This window comes from Ilyonectria robusta (assembly GCF_021365365.1).
Source record: "Ilyonectria robusta strain PMI_751 chromosome Unknown BGZ61scaffold_16, whole genome shotgun sequence".
NCBI classification, from domain to species: Eukaryota; Fungi; Ascomycota; class Sordariomycetes; order Hypocreales; family Nectriaceae; genus Ilyonectria; species Ilyonectria robusta.
In genome coordinates, this window is record NW_025764450.1 from 892,658 (window position 1) to 913,378 (window position 20,721).

General features: G+C 48.6%; 8 protein-coding genes across 8 annotated transcripts; 5 read left to right on the forward strand and 3 right to left on the reverse strand.

Moving 5' to 3' along the window:
* Positions 1–516: 516 nt before the first annotated feature.
* On the forward strand, positions 517–1,764 carry BGZ61DRAFT_480761 (uncharacterized protein; the record flags this gene model as incomplete). Its single annotated transcript, XM_046249235.1, has 2 exons — positions 517–1,113; positions 1,192–1,764. 2 exons carry the CDS (start codon positions 517–519, stop codon positions 1,762–1,764), a joined length of 1,170 nt encoding a protein of 389 aa, XP_046101656.1.
* A 2,573-nt stretch (positions 1,765–4,337) lies between these two features.
* BGZ61DRAFT_480762 (major facilitator superfamily domain-containing protein) lies at positions 4,338–6,064 on the reverse strand (the record flags this gene model as incomplete). Its single annotated transcript, XM_046249236.1, has 3 exons — positions 4,338–5,651; positions 5,739–5,918; positions 6,017–6,064. The coding sequence occupies 3 exons, from the start codon at positions 6,062–6,064 to the stop codon at positions 4,338–4,340; spliced, it is 1,542 nt and encodes a 513-aa protein (XP_046101657.1).
* Positions 6,065–8,394: 2,330 nt separating this feature from the next.
* On the forward strand, positions 8,395–10,246 carry BGZ61DRAFT_496077 (uncharacterized protein; the record flags this gene model as incomplete). Its single annotated transcript, XM_046250971.1, has 6 exons — positions 8,395–8,907; positions 8,984–9,094; positions 9,283–9,473; positions 9,531–9,731; positions 9,845–10,037; positions 10,100–10,246. The coding sequence occupies 6 exons, from the start codon at positions 8,395–8,397 to the stop codon at positions 10,244–10,246; spliced, it is 1,356 nt and encodes a 451-aa protein (XP_046101658.1).
* Positions 10,247–10,415: 169 nt separating this feature from the next.
* Positions 10,416–11,651, reverse strand: BGZ61DRAFT_456240 (uncharacterized protein). Its single transcript, XM_046246483.1, has 3 exons — positions 11,314–11,651; positions 10,972–11,249; positions 10,416–10,919 (listed from the first exon to the last, which is right to left on the reverse strand). The coding sequence occupies exons 1-3, from the start codon at positions 11,506–11,508 to the stop codon at positions 10,595–10,597; spliced, it is 798 nt and encodes a 265-aa protein (XP_046101659.1). The 5' UTR covers positions 11,509–11,651; the 3' UTR covers positions 10,416–10,594.
* An 867-nt stretch (positions 11,652–12,518) lies between these two features.
* Positions 12,519–14,781, reverse strand: BGZ61DRAFT_357648 (uncharacterized protein; the record flags this gene model as incomplete). The annotated part of the gene is made up of 10 exons (XM_046240893.1): positions 12,519–12,917; positions 12,973–13,074; positions 13,145–13,193; positions 13,251–13,380; positions 13,429–13,465; positions 13,514–13,873; positions 13,911–14,047; positions 14,136–14,225; positions 14,275–14,360; positions 14,618–14,781. The coding sequence occupies 10 exons, from the start codon at positions 14,779–14,781 to the stop codon at positions 12,519–12,521; spliced, it is 1,554 nt and encodes a 517-aa protein (XP_046101660.1).
* Positions 14,782–15,330: 549 nt separating this feature from the next.
* Positions 15,331–16,644, forward strand: BGZ61DRAFT_496079 (chaperonin 10-like protein; the record flags this gene model as incomplete). The annotated part of the gene is made up of 5 exons (XM_046250972.1): positions 15,331–15,414; positions 15,469–15,502; positions 15,554–15,943; positions 15,989–16,474; positions 16,523–16,644. 5 exons carry the CDS (start codon positions 15,331–15,333, stop codon positions 16,642–16,644), a joined length of 1,116 nt encoding a protein of 371 aa, XP_046101661.1.
* A 607-nt stretch (positions 16,645–17,251) lies between these two features.
* BGZ61DRAFT_357510 (Alpha/Beta hydrolase protein) lies at positions 17,252–18,293 on the forward strand (the record flags this gene model as incomplete). The annotated part of the gene is made up of 2 exons (XM_046240885.1): positions 17,252–17,687; positions 17,749–18,293. 2 exons carry the CDS (start codon positions 17,252–17,254, stop codon positions 18,291–18,293), a joined length of 981 nt encoding a protein of 326 aa, XP_046101662.1.
* Positions 18,294–18,692: 399 nt separating this feature from the next.
* Positions 18,693–19,884, forward strand: BGZ61DRAFT_357886 (uncharacterized protein; the record flags this gene model as incomplete). The annotated part of the gene is made up of 5 exons (XM_046240917.1): positions 18,693–18,766; positions 18,836–19,024; positions 19,086–19,179; positions 19,231–19,547; positions 19,608–19,884. 5 exons carry the CDS (start codon positions 18,693–18,695, stop codon positions 19,882–19,884), a joined length of 951 nt encoding a protein of 316 aa, XP_046101663.1.
* Between the last annotated feature and the right edge of the window lie 837 nt (positions 19,885–20,721).

A 20,721-nucleotide genomic window follows, 5' to 3' on the forward strand; every position in this document is an offset into this window, starting at 1 on the left:
TGGTTTCAGTTTCACGTACCTACATGAAGTCTCCTTCAGAAAGCCCTCATAGGTTGAGTGGCCCGTTCCCTTTCAGCGGCTGATTTCCAGATCCGGTGTTCTGATCCGCGACTACCAAAACATTAGCCGACAGTATACTTTGCTGCCGAGCGCAAACTCAGGGGTGTTCAGCCGCAGTCTTGGCTTGCAGGCATCTCATCCTACAGCCTTATCCTTATTTTCGCCCGGCTCATATGCCTCTTGTCCCATACTTTTTTAAGGAGCTGCAGGCGTGCTACAGCCTTATTCTTATTTTCCCCCCTCTTGTCTCAAAAAAACTTTCTAGGGGCCGAAGGCGTGCCATTGATTCAGTCTGCGTATTGGGTCATTCATTATATTAGGTACTCTTTCGCTGTCCATCTGTCTTGACCTGGTGACACTTCAATCGACCTCTTCATTGTCCCAAGAACAGCAGAATTCAATTGACTCTTAATCTCAACCCAACCACCGTCTTTTTTCCTCACCCTTCATTCAATCATGCCGCAACACATCTTTTGTCCAGGCTTCCTGGCATTGCTCCTTTGTCTCATGAACTCTCCACTGGCTCAAGCCGTTTTCCACGGCTGTATGCCATTCCGTGACCCCGTGGCCTGCCCAGCGAAAACATGGGCTCAAGAATACGATTGTCTCATGAGGCAAAACTCCCTACCATATCTAATGAATTGCGTCAGCACCTTCCCTGGCGGGAGTGACAGCAAGCTGTGTCAAGACACCACCGACGACGTACCAAACAACGGGGACAGCAGATACTGGAGCGTAAGGCCACCGAACGGAGCTCAGTGTAATAGTGCTCGCCAAGTGTTGCTTGCGGGGAGTGATTATCCCCAATGCCAGCGCTGCGCCATGCGAGGGTTGATCGAGGCCTGTCCACAGGACGACCCAAACTTTCTGAACTGCCTTTGCGAGTACAGCGTGCAAAGGATTCACTTGGAGTGTCTATCATTTTGCTTCGGAGACGGGTCTATGGGAGATTTCTACTGCCCGCATTGGACGAATCGGCGTGATGAAGCTTCTAGTCACGGTGCTGTCGAACCGCTGTTCAAAAGGTCGTCAGAGAGCGACGACTTTTTACTGGTATGTACCCGCATCAATTCTATCATCCCTCACTAGCAGAAGGGGGAAGGAAAAAACTGACTTGTACCGCCTAAATAGCGATGGGATGAATACATTTCAATCAACGCCGACGGGCGGCCTTGCTTCATTAATCGCGACACCGGAGGGTGCACGTTGGGTCCCTATATTTTGCCTCACTTTGATTTACCCAATGCCGTCGGTAATTGGGACTACCGATGCTTTGTGCATCCAAAAAACGCGGAAAAACGATGCTATGCCTTGAAGTATGACTTGTACGAGAGGTCAGCAAACGTCCCTAGAGACTATGCAACATTCACTTCGGAAAAGACCATCGACCAACCCTATTCGCGTTCCACTCGAAATCCTGCCCAGTCGGGCTTGCCGTACCAGCTGGAGTTTTTTGAGACAGATGTGGAGTCTATGTCCATTTCTACAGCGACACCATGGGACGTCACGCAAGGGAGCACACGCAGCCTGATACAGCCGACCGCTGTCACCGCGCCACAAGGTCAGACCTCCGCTGTTTCTCCTACAGAAAGACCCTCTTCTACCGGATCTCGCAGGGTTACGGGTTGGTTGGTGGGCTGTCTAGAAGTGCCTACTGCTGTAATGTCGGGATTGACGACTGTAATCATGATTACGCTGCTGTGAAGAATGGGCTCCGCAGTGCGCCGTACTTAGTGACATAGAGGAATGTGGACTCCTCTTGGTTATTTATTATTTATTATAGATTTACCTAGACACAGAAAATGAGAATTGCTATTCGCATACATGCCTATCGCTAGTTGTATATATGGGTGTGTTCTTAATCCTACTGACACTTATTTAATATCTTTTTAGAGTAGTAATATTTTTAAGACTGATATTAAGTATTTATTTTTATAGTAATAATGTTTTATTTCATTTATTAGGCATAATTTAAGAAGAAAGATAAAGTAGGGACGACGGAATCGTTTGCCATTATCCACACTCACATCAAAAACCGAAAGGTCCAAAGTCTGGCAGCTTGCTGATTAGGCAGCAGTTGATACAGGAGAGAATGGAAGGATTTCGCGCACAATCGATCAAACAAGGCCGTGCATACATCTGAGACTCACCACCCACTCTCATTGAATAGCTGAGTGCAGCAGTAAGCGCCAAGACACACCTCCTGGGAGGTCCACCAATTATAAGTTCCTTATTGGTGACTGTGCTCAATCTGAGATGATATGACATGCGTGACTTAGGCGTAGCTACGAGTCAGAGCAATGTTGATAAGGGGTTTGAAACAGCGACACTCTCGCGCTTACCGGCCTGTAAGATCCCTTGCACTTTTGCTGCATTGGTGTTGTGATTTTGGCACAACTACCTATATGTATGGGGAGTATACTTGGGGGCTGTAACATCTCCCTACAGTCCAAAGCGCGCGTCATCCCTCGCGAGGCTAGAAGGATCTTTGTGTTGCAGTCTCGTCTGTAATATCACGCAGCTAGCCAATAGAAAGTAGCAAACGAAATGACTTTCTCGCGCGTTTCACCTCGATTACGGCCGCCTCGTCGCCGCCTTCAGTTGCCTAGAATGAGGCAGGGATTATGTACGTTAAACCACTGTGCCTTATTCTTTGAAACAATCATGCGCAAGGATTAAGGCTCCACGGGTACTCACACATTCATTACACCAGCTTCGGCGAGCACGACGTCGACATGCAAGTGTTCGGCTGGGAAATAGAAGCACCAAAAAAAAAAAAAAAAGGCAAGAAGAAAGGATGCTGGTATCTGGAGGATGGGTGTATTTTTTTTCGTCAAAAACAATTCCGTATCATCATTGAGGTTTATTTCTATTCAAGCTATTTGTGTACCAGCCCTAATAGAAAAGACTCGATTCTGCCTTGCGGGCCGATGACCTGAATGTGTTCAGGGTAGGAAGATCATTCTTGACACCCTGAATACTTATTCGTAGTATATCCCATTGGTTAATGTACCGAGCCGTCGAAGCCTTTCGAAAAGCTGCATTGAATGTTTTTGAATTGCCAGTTCCTCGCACTGGTGTCATTGTTGTACGCGTAGTCTAAAATGTTCTGCTCTGCCTCGGCGACGGGAATTTCTCTACCGTCCCGGGATATGATGATGGCGAGCTCCGCCTCGTAGTCACTTGAGCCGTCCTGTGTAATCTTGGGGATGTTTACCTTCTCCGACCAAGAACCACAGACCGCGGTTCGATGAAGAGCGGAGGTGTGTCGAGTATTGACATCTTGGCCTCGGCGGCGTGGCCCTTATAGTCGAGGCCCATGCAGCGCATCGGAAGCATTCGGTGAGTTGCAATGGGAGAAAGCAGCGTGATGCGGCATGTCATCCCTGCGGTGTCCTTGAGTTTTCAAGCCCAAAAGATGGCTTCGGGATTGTGCGACTGTCGGTGCGTGAAGGACATTGTGCACCACCGTGTCATCAGAAATGGTTTCGGTCACGACTTTGGCCTGCAACGGTTTGCCCTCGTACCCTGGCCAGCCAGATCTTCAATTACTGGTTTGATTCATCGGGCTTCGTTGTCGAGTACTATGCCGATGGAAATGTCTGCGACAGTCCGGAGCCAACACACCGCACGTTGGCGGCTCTCGACAATCTCCATGTCTGGGGTGAGAGTGAATTCCCCGTTTAATATTTTTCCCTTTGTCCATCTATTCACCCATCCCTTTTTGGCATCGCTCAGCCAGTGCCCAAACATGCGCCACGAGCTTCATCTCACGCTGCAGATCTAGATCTCCCGCCTGCTTTTCCATGTTGCCAGTATAGCGACTAGGACTGCGTGAACTGAGGTGCTCCGGGTGTTTAGCGATACTGACTAGCTGAGAAGACTTATCTCAAAGTATTAGGGGAATGATAATGGAGATACACATGGAGAAGCTGAGCTAAAAGAGTTTTGATTTTTATTATTTATATCTATTACCCAAGTTATATCTTTGCGTTGTTCAGTTCATGCTTTATTACCCTTTTACTTAGGTATTTCGGATAAGTGTTTGATGGTAAATAAAATTTCAGGTAACTAATAGAATGCAGAACCTTATGGAAACGGGTAATACTTTAACACTCTCAGGTTGAGAATATCTTTATATACATCCACACAGTCCCTTGATATCTAGAAACCACGACTTAACAACCCGGATAGCGCAGAAGCACAATTTACCACAACAGTACATCTCAGTTCATCATGAGGGGATTGGCCCCTATCGTGGTAATGTCCAAACGGCGTCAGTACGCTACATTGTACCCAAGAACCCACGCCTTTGTCTTGCTGGTAATCTTAGTGCCCCAGATCCATAGCGGCAGCGCACCAAGGAAGATGGCAAAGATCACAGTGGCCAATGTCACGAACATTAAGTGCTTGTCGTGCGTCCACCACTCCACTGTAGAGTAGGAGACCCCAAAACCAATAGCGTTCTTAATGATGTTGACCACGACGCCAATGTCAATGGCCTTCTCTGGGTAGCTGTCGGTTGAGTAAGCGATCATGATATTACTACCACCAGTAAGATTCGCATTGACAATTGCCCAAAGCAACCCAACAATAGCCCAGTGCCAACCCCGCTGAAGGCCAACACCTACAAGTGTAGTAGCTGTAGGCGTCGTAATTGAGAAGAGTATCAGGATAGGCAGAATCGATTCCGGCTTGAAATAGCCGTGGCGCCTCAAGTATCTCGCTGCGAGCCAATCTGCCAAGATACCGCCAATAGGCACCCCAGCTAGCAAGCCGAGAAGAACAGCGATATTGTAAAGGCCTAATTGGCCTGGCGACCACAATAAGGGCGGCGCTGAGTAGGTGAGTGAAACGAGGACGGAAATGCCAATGGTTATTGCAATTGTAACGCCAAAGAGTAGGACGGTGACAATGACAGATGGAAGAGCGAGAACTTTGAAGGGCATCGCCATGAGTAGTAGGTAGTTTGACACAGGCTGGTTGTGCTTGAGGGTCAAAAAGAAAGACCGCCGAAACCAGACAGCGGAGGGCTTGTATGGGCCAACCATTTTGAGTGAAAGCGGCGGCTGTATCTCGTGCTGTTCTGCCCGTCCTGCCTCTTCTGATGCAGCCTTGGGCTCGATGATTTGGTTCTCGTCAAGGGCAAGACTGCCGTCTTGGGAAGTCGGCACCTCCGGGTCTCCAGGAACTCGAATATTCATGATAGGCTCCGGGAACATCAATATTGTGGCAATGAGATTGAGACCCGAAATTCCACCGAAGAGATAGTTGGGATATCTCCAACTGCCCAGATTTTCAACCATGTATCCGGCGATAAGAGGTCCAAAGACAGTGCCAGCTCCCAAGGCGAAGGTGTATACGCTCATGGCGCGGGCAACGTACTCTCGAGGAAACAGAAGTACCACCATGACTGGGCCAAGTGACTCGACTACACCACCGCCGAGACCACCGACAATGCGGGCCGCCAGGAGGGAGTCGTATGTTTGAGAGGCGCCTTGCCAGAAGAAGCATGCTGTGAAAATAACGAGACCGATCAGGATGGTATATCGACTACCGATGTATGCGACGGTGGGGACAGCCCAGATATTCTAAAAGGGAACTTGAAAGTCAGCGTCGATGGGAACGCGGAAGAGAAAATAAGTTGCCAAGTCAACTCGAGAGAGTATCAAACTTACCCCGAGGCCAACAGCGAGCGTGGCCCAGCTGGCCAGCTGAGAAACCTGACTACTATCCACCTGCAGATCCATCATGATGGGAACAATCATTGGTGGAATAGACGCGCTGAGGAACTGGCCCATCATGACAAAAAAGCAGAGCGAGCCTAGCATTACCACTCGCCACCAGAGCGGCCATGTCTATGCATCACCAGCTAGCATTAGCCGCACGGGTCTGCTTGAGGGGAGTACAGATGATCCAACATTGGCAGAGGGCGGATGGTGGAGGGCAGACTAACCATAGGCCTCTCCGGCCCAAGATGGGTGCCTGACGGGACGAGAGGCATCGAGTGCTAGCAAGCCGGTGCCTAGTTTGCTTGTTCAAATGGACGGCAAGTAGTAGCAAATTTCGAGAAGGTTCTTCAGCGATAACACCTCACGACTTTGAGGATGATGCGCTGGATTGAAGACAGATACCAAGAGACGCAGATGAGACCCTTTGGTAGAAGCAATAGTAGACATGTATTGAGACCAAAGAGAGAAGGAGTATGAAGTTCATCTTATATCCCCACTTCTCAGAGGCTATCGGATCTTACCCAAGCTGGGGTAATGTGACCAAATCGCGGGGACGGAAAGCCAGGAACCGGCCTTCCCGGGCAGTCTGAAAGCTAGAATGGCGTATGGTGAATTAAAAAGACAAACTAAGAGGGGCTTGACAAAAGGCCCGGCTGCAGTTCTAGTCAAGCTGTGCACCGTTTCTCCGAGTCTTGCTAGGTCAGCTATTTTCCCGAAACCTTTATTCCGGAAGTTCCGCAATGTGATGGATTCTCTTAGCGTATATCAAAACTTGGATTAGTAAATTCTTTCATGGAATCTCTACGAACAGGTATCCCACGGCGTGTGTGCCACCATCTCGGATCTTCCGACGTGGCATGCGGATCAACCTTATTAATTCGTGGACAATCCGAAGACAGTCGGAGACTCTCCCTCCGGCAATTCATCCCGGTCTCTGAAGCTGCCCACCGTTAACCTCCAGGGTACTCGGGTATCATCCATTGATCTTAAGAAGGATTGCTCCCGGATGCTATTCCGGCCCGTCCTCGTTTTGTCTCACCTCACCTGTGCGCCAAGTCTCAGACTTCATGCTCAAAGAACACCAAGGACAAGAAGACTTCCTGCAAAAATGGCTCCAGCAAACCTAGACTTCTCAGGTGGGAATTATCCCTTTACCGCTATCGTGCTATGTGTTGTTGGGCTGATGCAACCTTTTCGAACCAGACTATCTCGCGCTATCAAACCTGACTTGTGACTATTTTCATAGCCTGGATACCAAAGTGAGTGCCTCGCAAGGGCTTCTTTCATCATTTTGCCTCGCTACAACAAGGACCATATGTGGACTGACTGGCACTCAATCGTAACAACAGGATTGGGACTTATTAAGGTCACTCGTGGCACCACTTCTACGTGTTAGTCCGACATGTCAAAGCCTTCACACATGAACTGATATGAACCCGCCTCCCTCAGACTGACTATACCGATCTTGGTGGACCAGTTCACGAGGCTTTGACGGCAGACGAATTTGTTGCCAAAACTAGCGGCGCAATGTTTAGCAACCCTTTACTACGCACCCAGCATCTCCTTGGGGGGTCCAAGTGGGTGGTTAATGAAGCTCACATTATTGCTCGTCATCAGGTGCGATCTGAGTGGAAGATTTTATCTAGTGAGCAGTCAAAGGAGGTTGTTGAAGAGTCACATCGATGGGTTGTCGTCACGGCGACTTACGCCAAGATAGATGGACAATGGAAATTGTCTGGCATTGCGCCAAAGAGTCTGTAGAGTATAGAAGAACTTAGTGTTCTCTTCACGGTTTATTGACACTCCTCTGCTGTTGTTTCTCCCAACCTACTTAAGTATGCTCCTTAGCCCTAACCGTAAGGTCAACCCCCCTATTTTCTCCAGGACCTCAAAGCATTCGTCCTGAATGTTCAACCGAGTCATCCCTGTCCTGGGGCTGAACGGAAAGTGGGGGAGAGGGGAAGCATGTCCAGGGGCTTTAAGCTATCTCAGAGAAAGTGCCGCTTAGTCAACCCAACCGGCCTATCATCTAGAGGAACCCTTCTCCAGAAACAGATGACTCTTGGACTAACCGAGTCTCTAAAGTATAATGTGAGTGACCTGAGACTTACCAATAACACGGGTTTCCCGGTTCCGTATTGTTTCCCCTTCACTGCTCTGCTTAGTATCGGCCCAGGGTCTGTCAAGATGAAGCCCATAGATGCCAGTCGTTCCTAAGCCGGTCATAACGACCCTAAACTCCGCACCGGGACTACCAACCTTGGTCAAGGGCCTCAAGAGCCTCCCGAGCTTGGCTAACCCTCGGGGAATCCGAAAGGCTCCTTCACTCGGATGCTTCCGACTCTGAGCTTTGCATCCGGATATCCTACAGGCTGACCATGGGATTCCCAACCTTGTAAACGGCGCGGGAAATCCGAAAGGTTTCTTCTTTCCGATCTTTCCGCCCAGACTAGACTGCAATAAATGCACCGCCTTGCTGTGTTTGCTAATCCAGGAGCGGGGAAAACCTGGGGTGCTCAAAGCAGTCCCAAATGATAAATAGCATAGGTCCAAGTTTATCCACCACATCATTCGTACAGTGTCGTGATACCTCTTAGTTACCATGCCTTTCAAAGTCATCATCATTGGCGGAGGGTTAGCAGGCAACTTGCTGGCTCTTGGACTCACCCGCAACAACATCGATGTTCAAGTCTATGAACGCTCTGAGCGCCACTCCACACGAGAGGGGCTACAAATTCGCCTCACAGCTCCGGCACTGGAAGGGATGAGAACCTGTCTCTCGAAGGAGCAGCTCATGACCATCGTCAGGAAATTTGGTCCCGCCAGCGAAGCTAAGGCCGAGGCCCCGCGCGTCTTCCACAAAGACGGTAAGCTGTTGATTGACCTCAGCCAGTTTCCTGCGTATGACAAGAACGCTCCCATCAATCGAGGGCTCTTGCGAGACTTGATGGCCGATCCTCTGTATGATGCCGGCAAGCTCAAATACGAAGCAGGTTTCGATCGGTATGAAGTGTTGAACGCTGCTACCGACAACGAGATGATAAGGGTCTGGCTAGCCGATGGAACTCACGATGACTGCGACCTTCTCATCGGCGCCGATGGAAGCTACTCCAAGGTAAACATAAAAACAACCGCTAGCATGGGACACCTTTATGTTACACCAATACATAGCGCTAACATTAGATTCTCAGGTTAACGAACAAGTTGGGCTGAATTCCATCGACTACATCCCTAAACATGTTGCCATCACAGCCAAATGCGATCTTCCCACTTCAAGATTTGTGAAGATGTCGAAAAACCTTGTTGGCGGGCCAATTATGACCTGGGCTGACCAGAAGTCTTTCTTCTTTGGAGGTATGTAAAGCGCTCTAACAAGAAACTAGCATTTTTGCTGTGCTCGCCCTGCAAAGCTTTGCATGGTTTGTCAACTTAATTTGATGGGTTGATGCTAACAATGAGTCCGGTTGTCAAAGTTTACCGCCCGAAAAAGCATGAAAATGACAGCAGCTCCAAGACAGACAACGCAAATGTTCAACAAGTTGCATTCGACGAAGATCTGTCTTCGTGCATGGTCAGTTTGAATGTCGAGCGTCACTTGCTACCACCGGACCTCGACAAGCAGAGCCTCGATATCCAGTACGATTACATGGCGAATTGTGTCAAAGATTGGTCTCCTCTGTAGTACGTTGTCGTTGCCCCTCCCCTTCGATCCGTATCATATGAAGATGATTTGTCGAGTTTGGCCACTAATTGGACCTGGGACAGTCAAGAGATGATCGGGGTTATGAGAGGCGCCCCGTTACACATTTACAGACCCAGGACGGCAAAGAGGCCACCCAAAAGCTGGCGGAAGAAGGTTCAGAACAAGGATACCCCAGAGCTAGGTCATCTTCGAGTTTGGGTGTTAGGCGACGCTATGCACGCCATGCTCCCTCCCAGGTTAGTAACTCAAAGCGCTTGGTGCATTACAGGGTGTTGCCTTGTCAAATAGCACTGGCCCTCTCACACCCTCTACTTTAAAGGAGCTCAAAAGGCTGATCATGATAACACAGAGGCATGGGTGGTAATATGGCAATGTTGGACGCTGGTCAAGCTCTCCCATTGATAGTTGATCTGGCCGCCAAGAACAAGCAAGAGAAGCGCGTGGCTAATGCTGAGATTGGAAAGGCACTTTCTACATTTGAAAATGAGATGATACCTCGGTCATTTGAGTGGGTGAAGAAGAGCGGCGGAGACAATTTTGTGGTGAGCATCACTTCCCTATCTACCAACTTACTCGTGTACCGAAACTTACAAATATTATGCAGCCTATAGATACTAGCACGCTTACGGGAAGACTATTTTTTATTGTCATGGGATATTGGCTCAATGTCGTTTGCGCATGGACGAATATTAAACAGCTGTTCAGCAACGGGCTACCGGAGGACAAGACGCCCGAGTTCAACATGTACTAGAACACTAAAGTTATGGGAAAGTGGCTCAGTCTTGTGTCTGGAGGCGTAATTTTGTATTAATATGCCTACATGTTTGATGTTGTTCCCGACATTGTTACTTTCGGTTCCTTATTGTGCAGGGGTCGTAAATGGTCGAAAGATACGCAAGACAGCATCAATCAGTAGTTCGTGTAAAATTGTTTCCTTCTCTCATTCTAAAACGAGATCAACGCCTATTTATACGAAGAATCTCGTCTCATCTATACACAGAATCCCTCAACACGTCATATACCACGGTTTCATATCAGGTCAATGATGTCTTGGTGTAGTGTAATACCCGAGGGATGGTGCTTATGTGGACAGAGCAATTTATTTGCCGTGGTGTGGTGCCATAGTCCTTCGAGTAAACATGACTTGCTTCCACTCCACGGTGCGTGTCGCTTCCTCTGCATATCTCTGCAACTTATCTGGAATCAACTCGAGTCGGTTCACGTCGCGCATCCGCGCTATAAACACGATCAAATGGGCGTCAAGTGCCGTTGGCTGCTGAAGGCCGAAGAGCCAAGGGCCAGCTTGGCCATCGATGCCCTTCTCTGGGAGCAGTGCATCGATCTCGTGCATGAGCGCTGTGGCGCGCTCCGACATCTGCATGGTTATTTCTGGGCGGAGGCCACCTACCTTGTTGCGATTGACCCTAAAATACGTATTAGCACAGATCTTGAAGGCGCGGGGAGTGAAATACTCACATGTCCAATTTGGATTCCAGCGCCTTGCGATACCTCTCGGAGTTATCAGTCTGCTGGAGCCTCTTCTCGACGCCAGCCACAATCGAAGCGGCGACAATCGGCCGTCCGGCGAACGACAGCGAAAAGTAGTTCATGTCATGGAGCTTGAAGAGAAGCCTAGTGATTTGCTCCGAGTGTGTCGCGGGTATCAGGCTCGGATAGGATTTGGCTATGAAGTGGGTTATGTCGAGGCTATCTTTGATGTTCTCGGGCAGGTTCGAAGAGGCCAGGACGGGCACCTAGGTTGGGGTTTGATACGAGTCAAATTCCTATCTCGGGGAATGCGCTTGAACAGTTACTCACTTGTCCCAGCTCGTTGACAGTGCACAAAAATTCCTCTGACAGCTGCTCCTCGTGGAAGATGTCAACGATCCGTTCCTCGACGTCCATGGCCGAGGCGTCATCTTTCGGGGCTCCGCGGAAAGCCAACGTCATGCGGACCATGATGGAGCACACGGAGTAGGTGTTATGGTAGAGCGTGAACTTAGTGAGTGCCATTTGGTCGGCTGGATTCTTAGATCGATCGAGGTGATGGATTCTTAGACATACGACGAAAGGGGAAATATATGAGAACTACCGCTTCAACCTGGACCGCCGTCTCCGGGGTCATACAGCAAGAAGAAGCGTTCAATCCGTTAGATCACGGGGATCTACATGATAGGAGTCTACCCGACCAGTGGGTCCTCGGCACAACCCAAGATCGGCAGACGGCTGATGTAAATATGACGCTACCATTCAGGATGGGGCGATATTCAGATCCACTTCAAACGAACTTTGCCACAATAACCAGCATTCGCAATCTGCCGAAACTCACACTTTAAGTTATGGCGATTGTGCCGTGGTCTGCCTCGCTTACAATCCAGATGCAAACAGACGGATAATTACTTTCCGGTCGCTACTAGGTTAAAGCAGTTATAAACCATCTTCGAGGCCGTTCTTTTTCATGCTGCGTCGCCTTTCTGATGTCGTTGCGTCCAACCCATAAACCCGATCTATAAACCCGTCTTGCAAAGTCATTGCGGCACGTTCTGCTGTTATTCGCAGTACAGCGTTCGTATCATTCTCGCCGTGCCGGAACGCACGCTCTCCTCCATTCCCAACATTTAATTTAAACTCACGTCCTTAATGAAGTAAATATTATTCAAATTGAGATATCTTTATCATTTTCATCTTATTAACTGTAGGGTAGCCAGATTACCACGCCTATATTCAGTACAACACTTCAGCTACCCACCGCCCCATAATTGGGGCCTCAGCGGCTACGCAATAGCGCTTTAGCAACTGTACGAAATATGACGAATTCCATCACCTCACGACCTCCTGAAGCAACTGGGCATAGAGAACACGTTGTCACATTCTCCACGGCTGTCTGACTAGTGAAATACAGTAATTTAATCAATTCAAGTCGGAACAGTCCCCATTCAAGCCCAACGACGTTGAATCTAATTTACCTAGGAAAGCAGATTAACATGAATTGTTGAGAGCCTTGCGATTTACCAGCTTTAATTTCAAGGGTCAACCGTCCATGGTTTATCAGTGTCTCGGATAAACGGTGCAAGATCCACATCAACTCCCTCCTCAGATAACTCCTCGAGTCGGGTGCGGCCATTGCCTAGAAATGTCCACCTGTTGTAGTGATACGTAATATCAAAATCCTCAAACCTTGGCGTCTTCATTGTTTTCAGAAGATGGAGCATACTTCCAGGCCAGATATATACCCGGCCGTTAGGCTTATTTGCTTTGTACCAAGAGTTACAGTTCTCCGCCCACACAGAGTACTTGGCGTGCCAGTTGTCGAGGTGTTGATTCCATTCTGTCGTGGGTAGTTGTTTCACCTCCAAAGCTTTAATATCTTCGTCCTGAAACTTCTTGCAGCATTGCAAGGCGTACTCAATCTGGACTTCATGCTATTCATCAAAACGTTAGTTGCTGGAAGCAGCATGGTTTGGGCGGTTCATTTACCGAAGGAAGAACGCAGCCCTGGCCCCAGTTTCCAGTTGGCCCATTTATAACAAAATAGTTAGGGAATTTCGGGCCACTTATGCCGAGATAGATATTCGGATTCTAAGCCCAATCAGGAGATTAGCTATCGACACTCAATCGTAAGGTTGTGAAATCAGTGGGCTAGCACTACCTCAGACCACTCGTTCCTCATCGTCACTCCGTCGACACCAGTGATTTCGCTGTTAAAATTAGTTTGATAATCGAGAGCATTCATAATCCAAGGCTGATGTACTCACAAATGCGGAATGTAAGATACGTAGAACCCCGTGGCGCAGGCAATTAGGTCAAACTCGAACTCTTTGCCTCCAGCTGTCACGAGCCCCGTGGGAGTGAATCTAGCGACGCCTTCAAAAACCGGGTGCACGTCTGCCCTTTGTTAGACTCAATACCCAAGGCGGGAATGTTAATACTGACGATCTTCAATCATTGTCTCAAGATAATTTTCTCCTGGCTTGTGATACTGTTAGTCTTTCACCATCTAAGCCCCAAGTATACTCACTGTAAGACGACGGCATCCGGGAGACCAGGATGGTATTAATTTCTCTTTCATCTCCTTGTTGCCTGGACCGAGCTTTTGGAGCATATTCTCACGCAACGCGGCGCTGGCCCACTGGCTTAGAGGAGAGTCTCGGAGGAAAAAAGGGAAGTTGCTTGCAAGAGTTGCTTCGAGGCTTTTCCGATAACTTAAGAAGTATGCGGGGTCCATGCGAAATCTTTGCCTTTCTGCCTCATCATATTGGTGCTTGGGAAGCGGAGAAGAGCTAATGCCCTCATTGTTGGTCTTGGTGATGTCCGTACCCAACGGCGGAACTATCCAGGTAGGGGTTCTTGCAAAGACGTGAACGCTTTTGGAGTCTTGCTTAGATGGTTAGACTGTAAACTAGAAGAAACAACACACATAGAATAAAACTATACGCACCTTCGGCCAGATATGGTAACATCTGGACCGAGCTGGAGCCAGCCCCAATGAGCGCAACACGCTTGCCTGTCCAACTTATTTCGGGGTCCCAAGTCGCACTATGCGCAGCGACACCTCGGAATGAATCCAGGCCAGGGATTTCCGGCCCTTTTCACAATGTTAGTAAGGGTCAACTCTTGCAGCGTAACAGAAAAGTACGCACACTTGGGCTTGTTCACCACTCCCGAGCCGTTCAGCAACACATCGCAGGAGTCAAATATCCGGTTCCCATCTTTGTCCAACTCCAAGATCCCTGACACTTATTGTTAGTAATATACACATGTAGCCGATTTATATCTTACATTTCCCCTTGTCCGCATTCCACACCGCACCAAGAACTCTGGTTCGCAGCTGGACGTATTTCTCTAGATCATACTTGCGCGCGAATCTGATAAAATAATCATGAATTTCGCTTGAGCCTGCATAGTAGCTAGACCACTCTGTGTTGGGTTCAAACGAGTACGTATAAATATGCGCCGGCACGTCGCAGGCACATCCTAGAATGTCATCAGATATCGGCTTCACGAGAGCGACTTTTGCTAGCATACCAGGATAGCGATTCTCGTACCACGTGCCGCCTATTATAGGATTCCTAAGTTAGGTGTCAACATCAAGTAATCTCTAAATGAGAACAACTAAACCGACTTGTCGTAGCAGATTAGTTCATAATTCACCAGCATGCGCTCTGCCTTGTAGGCCGCAAGGAGGCCCGAGGCTCCCGCACCGACATGTATGATCTTTAGCTTGCGGGGCTGAGAGTGAGACTGGTGTAATATGTGTAACTCGGAAGTAGGCGAGAGTGAAGCCATTTTCGATCGATTGTATTGTATCCGTATACAAGGCTGATTGCACCAAAACAAGAAATTGTTCTATTATCAGACGCAATAGAATATCCCCAGCCCGGAACTCAGAGCTTTTAAGACATCACGGAGAAGGAGACAATTATTTTTTACCAACGTCGAGTGCCACATTGGTAAGTCTAGGAAAGGAATGTACCCCGATTGGTTCAAGACAAATTTGGGGTAATTTTAGCGGTCACGTTCGAGAGGTTGATACTAATTCCTCGCGCCAAGGAGCCCGCGGGTTGAAGGAGCCCGCGGAATTTGGGAGCCGCGGAATGCAAAAGTCCTCGGGTGCCGAGGTCGTGTCGGCCAGGCCGTCTTACTCAATGCGGATAGTAAATATGATCGAGATGTCTAATTGCGATTGCACAAATCATGCTAACGGAGTGTTAATATATTATTTTTGCTGTTACTTAAAGCTCTCTTGTAGTACATCTTGACTTTCGAGATTCCTGCGGGCTTGGAAGTACCTGCCCTTTTATTCTTACCAAAAAAACATCGAATAAAGCACTTGAAATGCGGGCGATTGTGTTTCACGGCAAAGGTGATATTCGACTTGAAGAAGTGAAAGTGCCTAAGTGTGGCCCTACAGATGTTCAGGTCAGTGTTTCTGAAAGTTCTTTTATTGCAAGAGCAGTAATAATTCTAGAATAGCTGAAACCTGCATTCGTTGGAATATGTGGAACAGGTAAAAAGTAAACAAGTTCTCCAAAGACCTGTGAGCTCATGTACAAACCAGATCTCCACGAATACCTTGAAGGGGCCTACCTCATTCCAACTACCCCTCATCCCGTAACTGGCAAGAAGTTGCCGGTAATCATTGGCCATGAATATAGCGGCACTGTTTCAGAGGTCGGGAATGAGGTCAACGATCTCAAAGCAGGAGACAGAGTTGTTGTCCAACCCATCATTTTCGATGGAACCTGCAGTTCCTGCCAGAAAGGTCTCATTAATTGCTGCCCTAATTCTGGGTTCATAGGGTTGAGTGGTAAGTCCCGCTGCAAAGATCTTGTCGAGGTTTCTAGGGCTGATATCTACTTAGGCATTGGAGGTGGGTTGGCAGAGTACACCACTGTACCCCGGTATGCCGTTTACAAGATCCCTGACAATGTATCTTTAAAGATTGCTGGTAAGTTGAGTCATCATCTAGCTATTTTACAGGTATCGCTGACAGAGTTAGCTCTCGTGGAACCTCTCGCAGTTGCGTGGCACGCCGTGAAATTAAGCGGGTTTCAACCCAACGACGCCGCCCTCATCCTCGGCGCGGGGCCAATTGGCCTAGCTATTCTTCACATTCTTAAAAGTCAAGGCGGCAGCCAGATGATTGTTTCTGAGACTGCAGAGAAAAGGAGACAATTCGCGACGAACTTTGGGGCAAGCTCATTGATCGATCCGACCACAGAAGAGGTGGGTGAACGCTGCAAGACGCTTTGCGCAGGAGAAGGAGTTCAGGTCGTGTTTGATTGTGCTGGTGTTCAGAGTACGCTGGAAGCTGCGCTTGAGGCTTCCAGGCCCCGAGCCGTCATTGTCAACGTGGCCGTTTGGGCTGGCGAGGCGGTCCTCTCGCCGAACCATTTCATGTTAAATGAAAGAACCTACCGAGGATCTGCGACATACTCGGCAACAGACTTTCCAGAAGTTATCGCTGCTCTTGCCCAAGGTAAGATCTCTGCTCTATTGTCGATGAAGCGACATCTGACGAGATCAGGAAAACTTGACCCAGAACCTATGATTACCAGTTTGATTGAGATGGATGAAATAGAGGAGAAAGGGTTCAAGGCATTGGTTACTTCCAAAGACAGTCAAGTCAAGATCTTAGTCAAGATCTGATGGGTATAATTTTCAAGAGCCAGAGTAGTCCGTGGACAGCTGTGAGATACTTTAGCTTTTGTCGAGTCAATTTGACGCTGCGTACGATTTCTGAATTACGACGTTGATACCTTGTAACGCATACGTCCGAGTAATAGATGGACTAACGGGATTTCGTTGTCGTATAACCATACCTAGCATCCAGAAGACTTGCGCGAAAATTGGGAGTCAAGGTTAAAAGACCTGGCTACGCATCGCGAAACGGGGGTGGCACCGAACGCGCAAGCGAGGAGAGACAGCTAGGATTCGTGGCTTCGTAGGCGTCAGGTATCCTCCAAGTCAATCTTCTAGACGGACGTACAATTATGGAGGTTACATCGGCAGTTGCTCAGTCACACGCGGAGATAACAGAGCTTGCTAACCCGCGGCGAGCGCGGTCACCACGGCGCCCGCGGCCGCCGCGCCCCCGCAGTCACAATGAATGCCGATTTGTTGTCGTATCGGCTCTGAGATTCAAGCCTCCAATTCCCTCTACGGTAAATCTATGCGTGGTAAGCCTGGATCATATTGTAGACTTTTCCTCGGTGTCAGATTCCCTCTCACGATTCGATTCATCTCCACAGGGACGATGCCATCCAACGAACCAACCACCGTAGTGGCCTCCCAACCCACGATACCCGTCGAGGCCTTCATTATCGAAACATTTGCCTACAAGGTTATTCAAGGGCAACCTATCCTCTTGGATTTATGGGTTCCCAAGAATCTTCCCTCTGGTGAACGCCCGGTCATTCTGCGATTCCACGGCGGGTATCTTGTCTGTGGCAGTCGCGACAATCTGCAGCTGACTCCTCCCCGAATTATTCAATATGCTCTTGATAACAAATTGATTTTGGTGTCGTGTGATTACCGATTGCTTCCAGAGAGTAGCGGAAAGGGCATTCTTGAGGATATTGAGGACCTCTGGTCCTGGGTTCATGGACGCCTGCAACAGGCTCTCGAGGTCATGACAAATGGCCGAAATACTGCGGATCTACAGAGAGTATTGCTCGCAGGTGAAAGCGCAGGTATGTGGTTCACGTTTATCCCGATGAGAAGCAACTAATTGACGACACCAACCACTTGCAGGCGGTTACCTAGCGTTGCAGCTGGCCTTATCTCATCCCACTGCCATTCGGGCTGTCATCGCGAGCTACCCGATGATTGACATGCAGAACCGTCACTTTAGTGAAGCCTACCCAAAGCAGATGGGGCAGTATCCGCAAATAGAATACGGAGTTGTGGCTCAGCATCTTAGTCAACTTCCAGATGGGATCCATCCGACGACAAGGGCAGTCTCGAATCTGCCCATTGCCATTATCCAGCACGGTTTGTATCAAAGGTTTTTGGGGGACCATCGAAGCCTCTACCCCATCGCAAGGCTGGAGGATGACCCTGAGTTGGCGCACAAGCTTCCCTTCATTTGGCTGCATCACGGTACCAATGATAGTGAGGTTCCCATTGATGGTAGCAGGAGATTCGTGGAAAAGCTACGAGGGCTGAACCCCAAGGCTCAGCTTAGATATAAGGAACTAGAGGGTATGGAGCATGGTGTCTCGAGCGAGATATATCTGATTCAATCCGGAGAGTGGGACGAGGGGGCAAAGTGTGTTAACGGATTACTTTTTGATTGAGATTCGGGGAACTGTAGAACTGTAATTTTGTTTCTCATATTTTGTTAAGGTCAACGGGATCTACGGCGTGCCTTGCTAGAGTAGATAAATTTGCCTTTAAGCAACCGGCTGTAAAAGATTTAGTCTGCGTCTGTCTCAATTATGGTCAGAAACCAACAGCTTCAACTTTACCCTCAAGTGTGATAGAGAGACATCGACGATTCTTCTACCCTCCTATTGAATAGAAAGAGACAATTGGACCACCGCCGGCCATCTTGAAGGGATGGTTTGGTACCACCCACGCTAAGACCATGCCCTGACGGATGCGCGGGCCCCGAGACCGGTATTCACGGACATATAAGAGGAGGATTGCCTGCTCCCAAATCATCACGTAGGCCGTACCAACATCACTCTTCGGCAATGGCTTTCACTCCGCAATCGCTCCCCGATCTTTCGAGGAGAGTGTATCTCGTAACGGGAGGTAATACTGGAATGTAGGTCCCAGACTTCCTTGCCTCCATCCTATGCCTATAACATAATCTCACGCTCACGGCTGAGGCCAGCGGTTTCAATACTGTCCTCGAGCTTGCAGCCCACAATGCAAAGGTGTACTTGGGCGCAAGATCTGAGGCCAAAGCCAACGCTGCCATTGAGGAGATCAAGTCCAGTCACCCTGATGTAAACATCTCTGTGTTGATCATGGACATGATGGACCTCCGGAGTGTGCGGGCGGCGGCAGAAGAATTTGCAAGGTTTTAACATTCCATTATTGGTCTCGTGAATCTTTGTTCTAACCAATATCTTGACGCAAAGAAAAGAGTCGACGCTTCACGGTTTGGTTAACAATGCCGGAATCATGGCAACTCCTTATGAGGAGTCTAAAAATCATTACGAAGCTCAATTTCAAGTGCGCCTTGTATGCTTTGGCGAAACGGAGGCTCAACTGATATGTGTTCAGACGAATTACCTTGCGCACTGGCTCTTAACCTACCTTCTTTTGCCTATCCTTACCAAGTCTGCTCGGTCAAGCGATCCCGGCACTGTCCGGATTACTAATGTCAGTTCTGATGGCCATCTTTTATTTGCCCCATCGACAGGAATCGATTTTGAAGACATCAATCAGACCAAGGGCAGCGCGTGGTCACGATACGGAATGTCTAAACTAGCCAACATTCTACATGCGAAAGAGCTAAGCCGAAGATACGGTCCACTATCTACATCTCGCGGACACGGAGAGATCTGGACAGCAAGTGTGCACCCAGGGACCATAGACACGTGAGTGGTCCCGTTCGTAGGCAAGCTATCTAATGCATCCCTCTAATCTGAGATGACTAGGAACCTGGGCCATCATGCCACCGGTTCATGGCTATTCCAAATGATCCGCCCTGTCGTACGGCTTTTTGGACTGTACAGCCCAGTTGAGACATGTGCGTACACAAGCCTCTATGTCATCGCAGGAAACGATTTCGAAAGAGACCAGAGTGGCGAGTACTTTAAGCCTGTGGGAATTGTTGGCAAAACTTCTCAGCACGGGGAAGACATGAGGCTTGCGGAAAAGCTCTGGGATTGGACAGAGCGTGAGATGAAGGGTGCTGGCCTAATTGACTCGTAACTGCGCTACAAGAGATCTATGATGAGACTGCCGCGGCCTTCAAGGCGTGACTTCTACTTGGATTTATCTAAGGCACGCTGTTGCCTATAGGGCATCACCGTCTCTGCGTCTTCGGTAGTCTTTGCCTTCATTTGACCTACGGACGTGTATTTTCTTTCATTACTTTTCCACGTTTCAACCAAATAAAAGAAGGTTTCACTCAATTATTACCATTTGCATGATGAACATGTCGAAAAACATGATCGTAGTGACTAACTGTCTTTATCTTGCGATGCTGGATTTAGTCTTGTTCTGCTCAAAGTTGCTTCTTGTCACGAGTTAAGCAACCAAGGTACATTTTGCACAAATCGGGTGGCTTCAAAATTACCCATGTAACACACTTACTGACAGTGAGTATGTAAAATCCCATAGGTTTATTGCCAGACGGGTTGAATGCGCGGAGACTATGAAGCTTGATAGCGCTGTTCACCGGGCGGAACTACGACGCTGAACTGGTCTAGCTCGGCCCGTCAAGATAACAGCCCTTATTAATCATGTTTCTTTTACACCCATCTCGGAGCATAATGGAAGTAAGATAGGAAATCGGCTGCCCGCGGAACGCGACGCCCGAGAGGCGCCCGCGGCGTGCGAAGCTCGCAAAAAGGAGCCCGCGGTGTGCGACGCCTGCAAGATGCTGTAAGTTGTCCAAGTCTACGATGCGTTGGACGAAATGCCGCGATAACGGTAAAGAAGCAGAAAGAGGCAACGGCATCTATAATTAGCAAGCAATGTGACTACACCTTCCGTTCAATAACAGCATTCTCTCTATTCAGAAAGTTACTCAATAACAAAACTGCA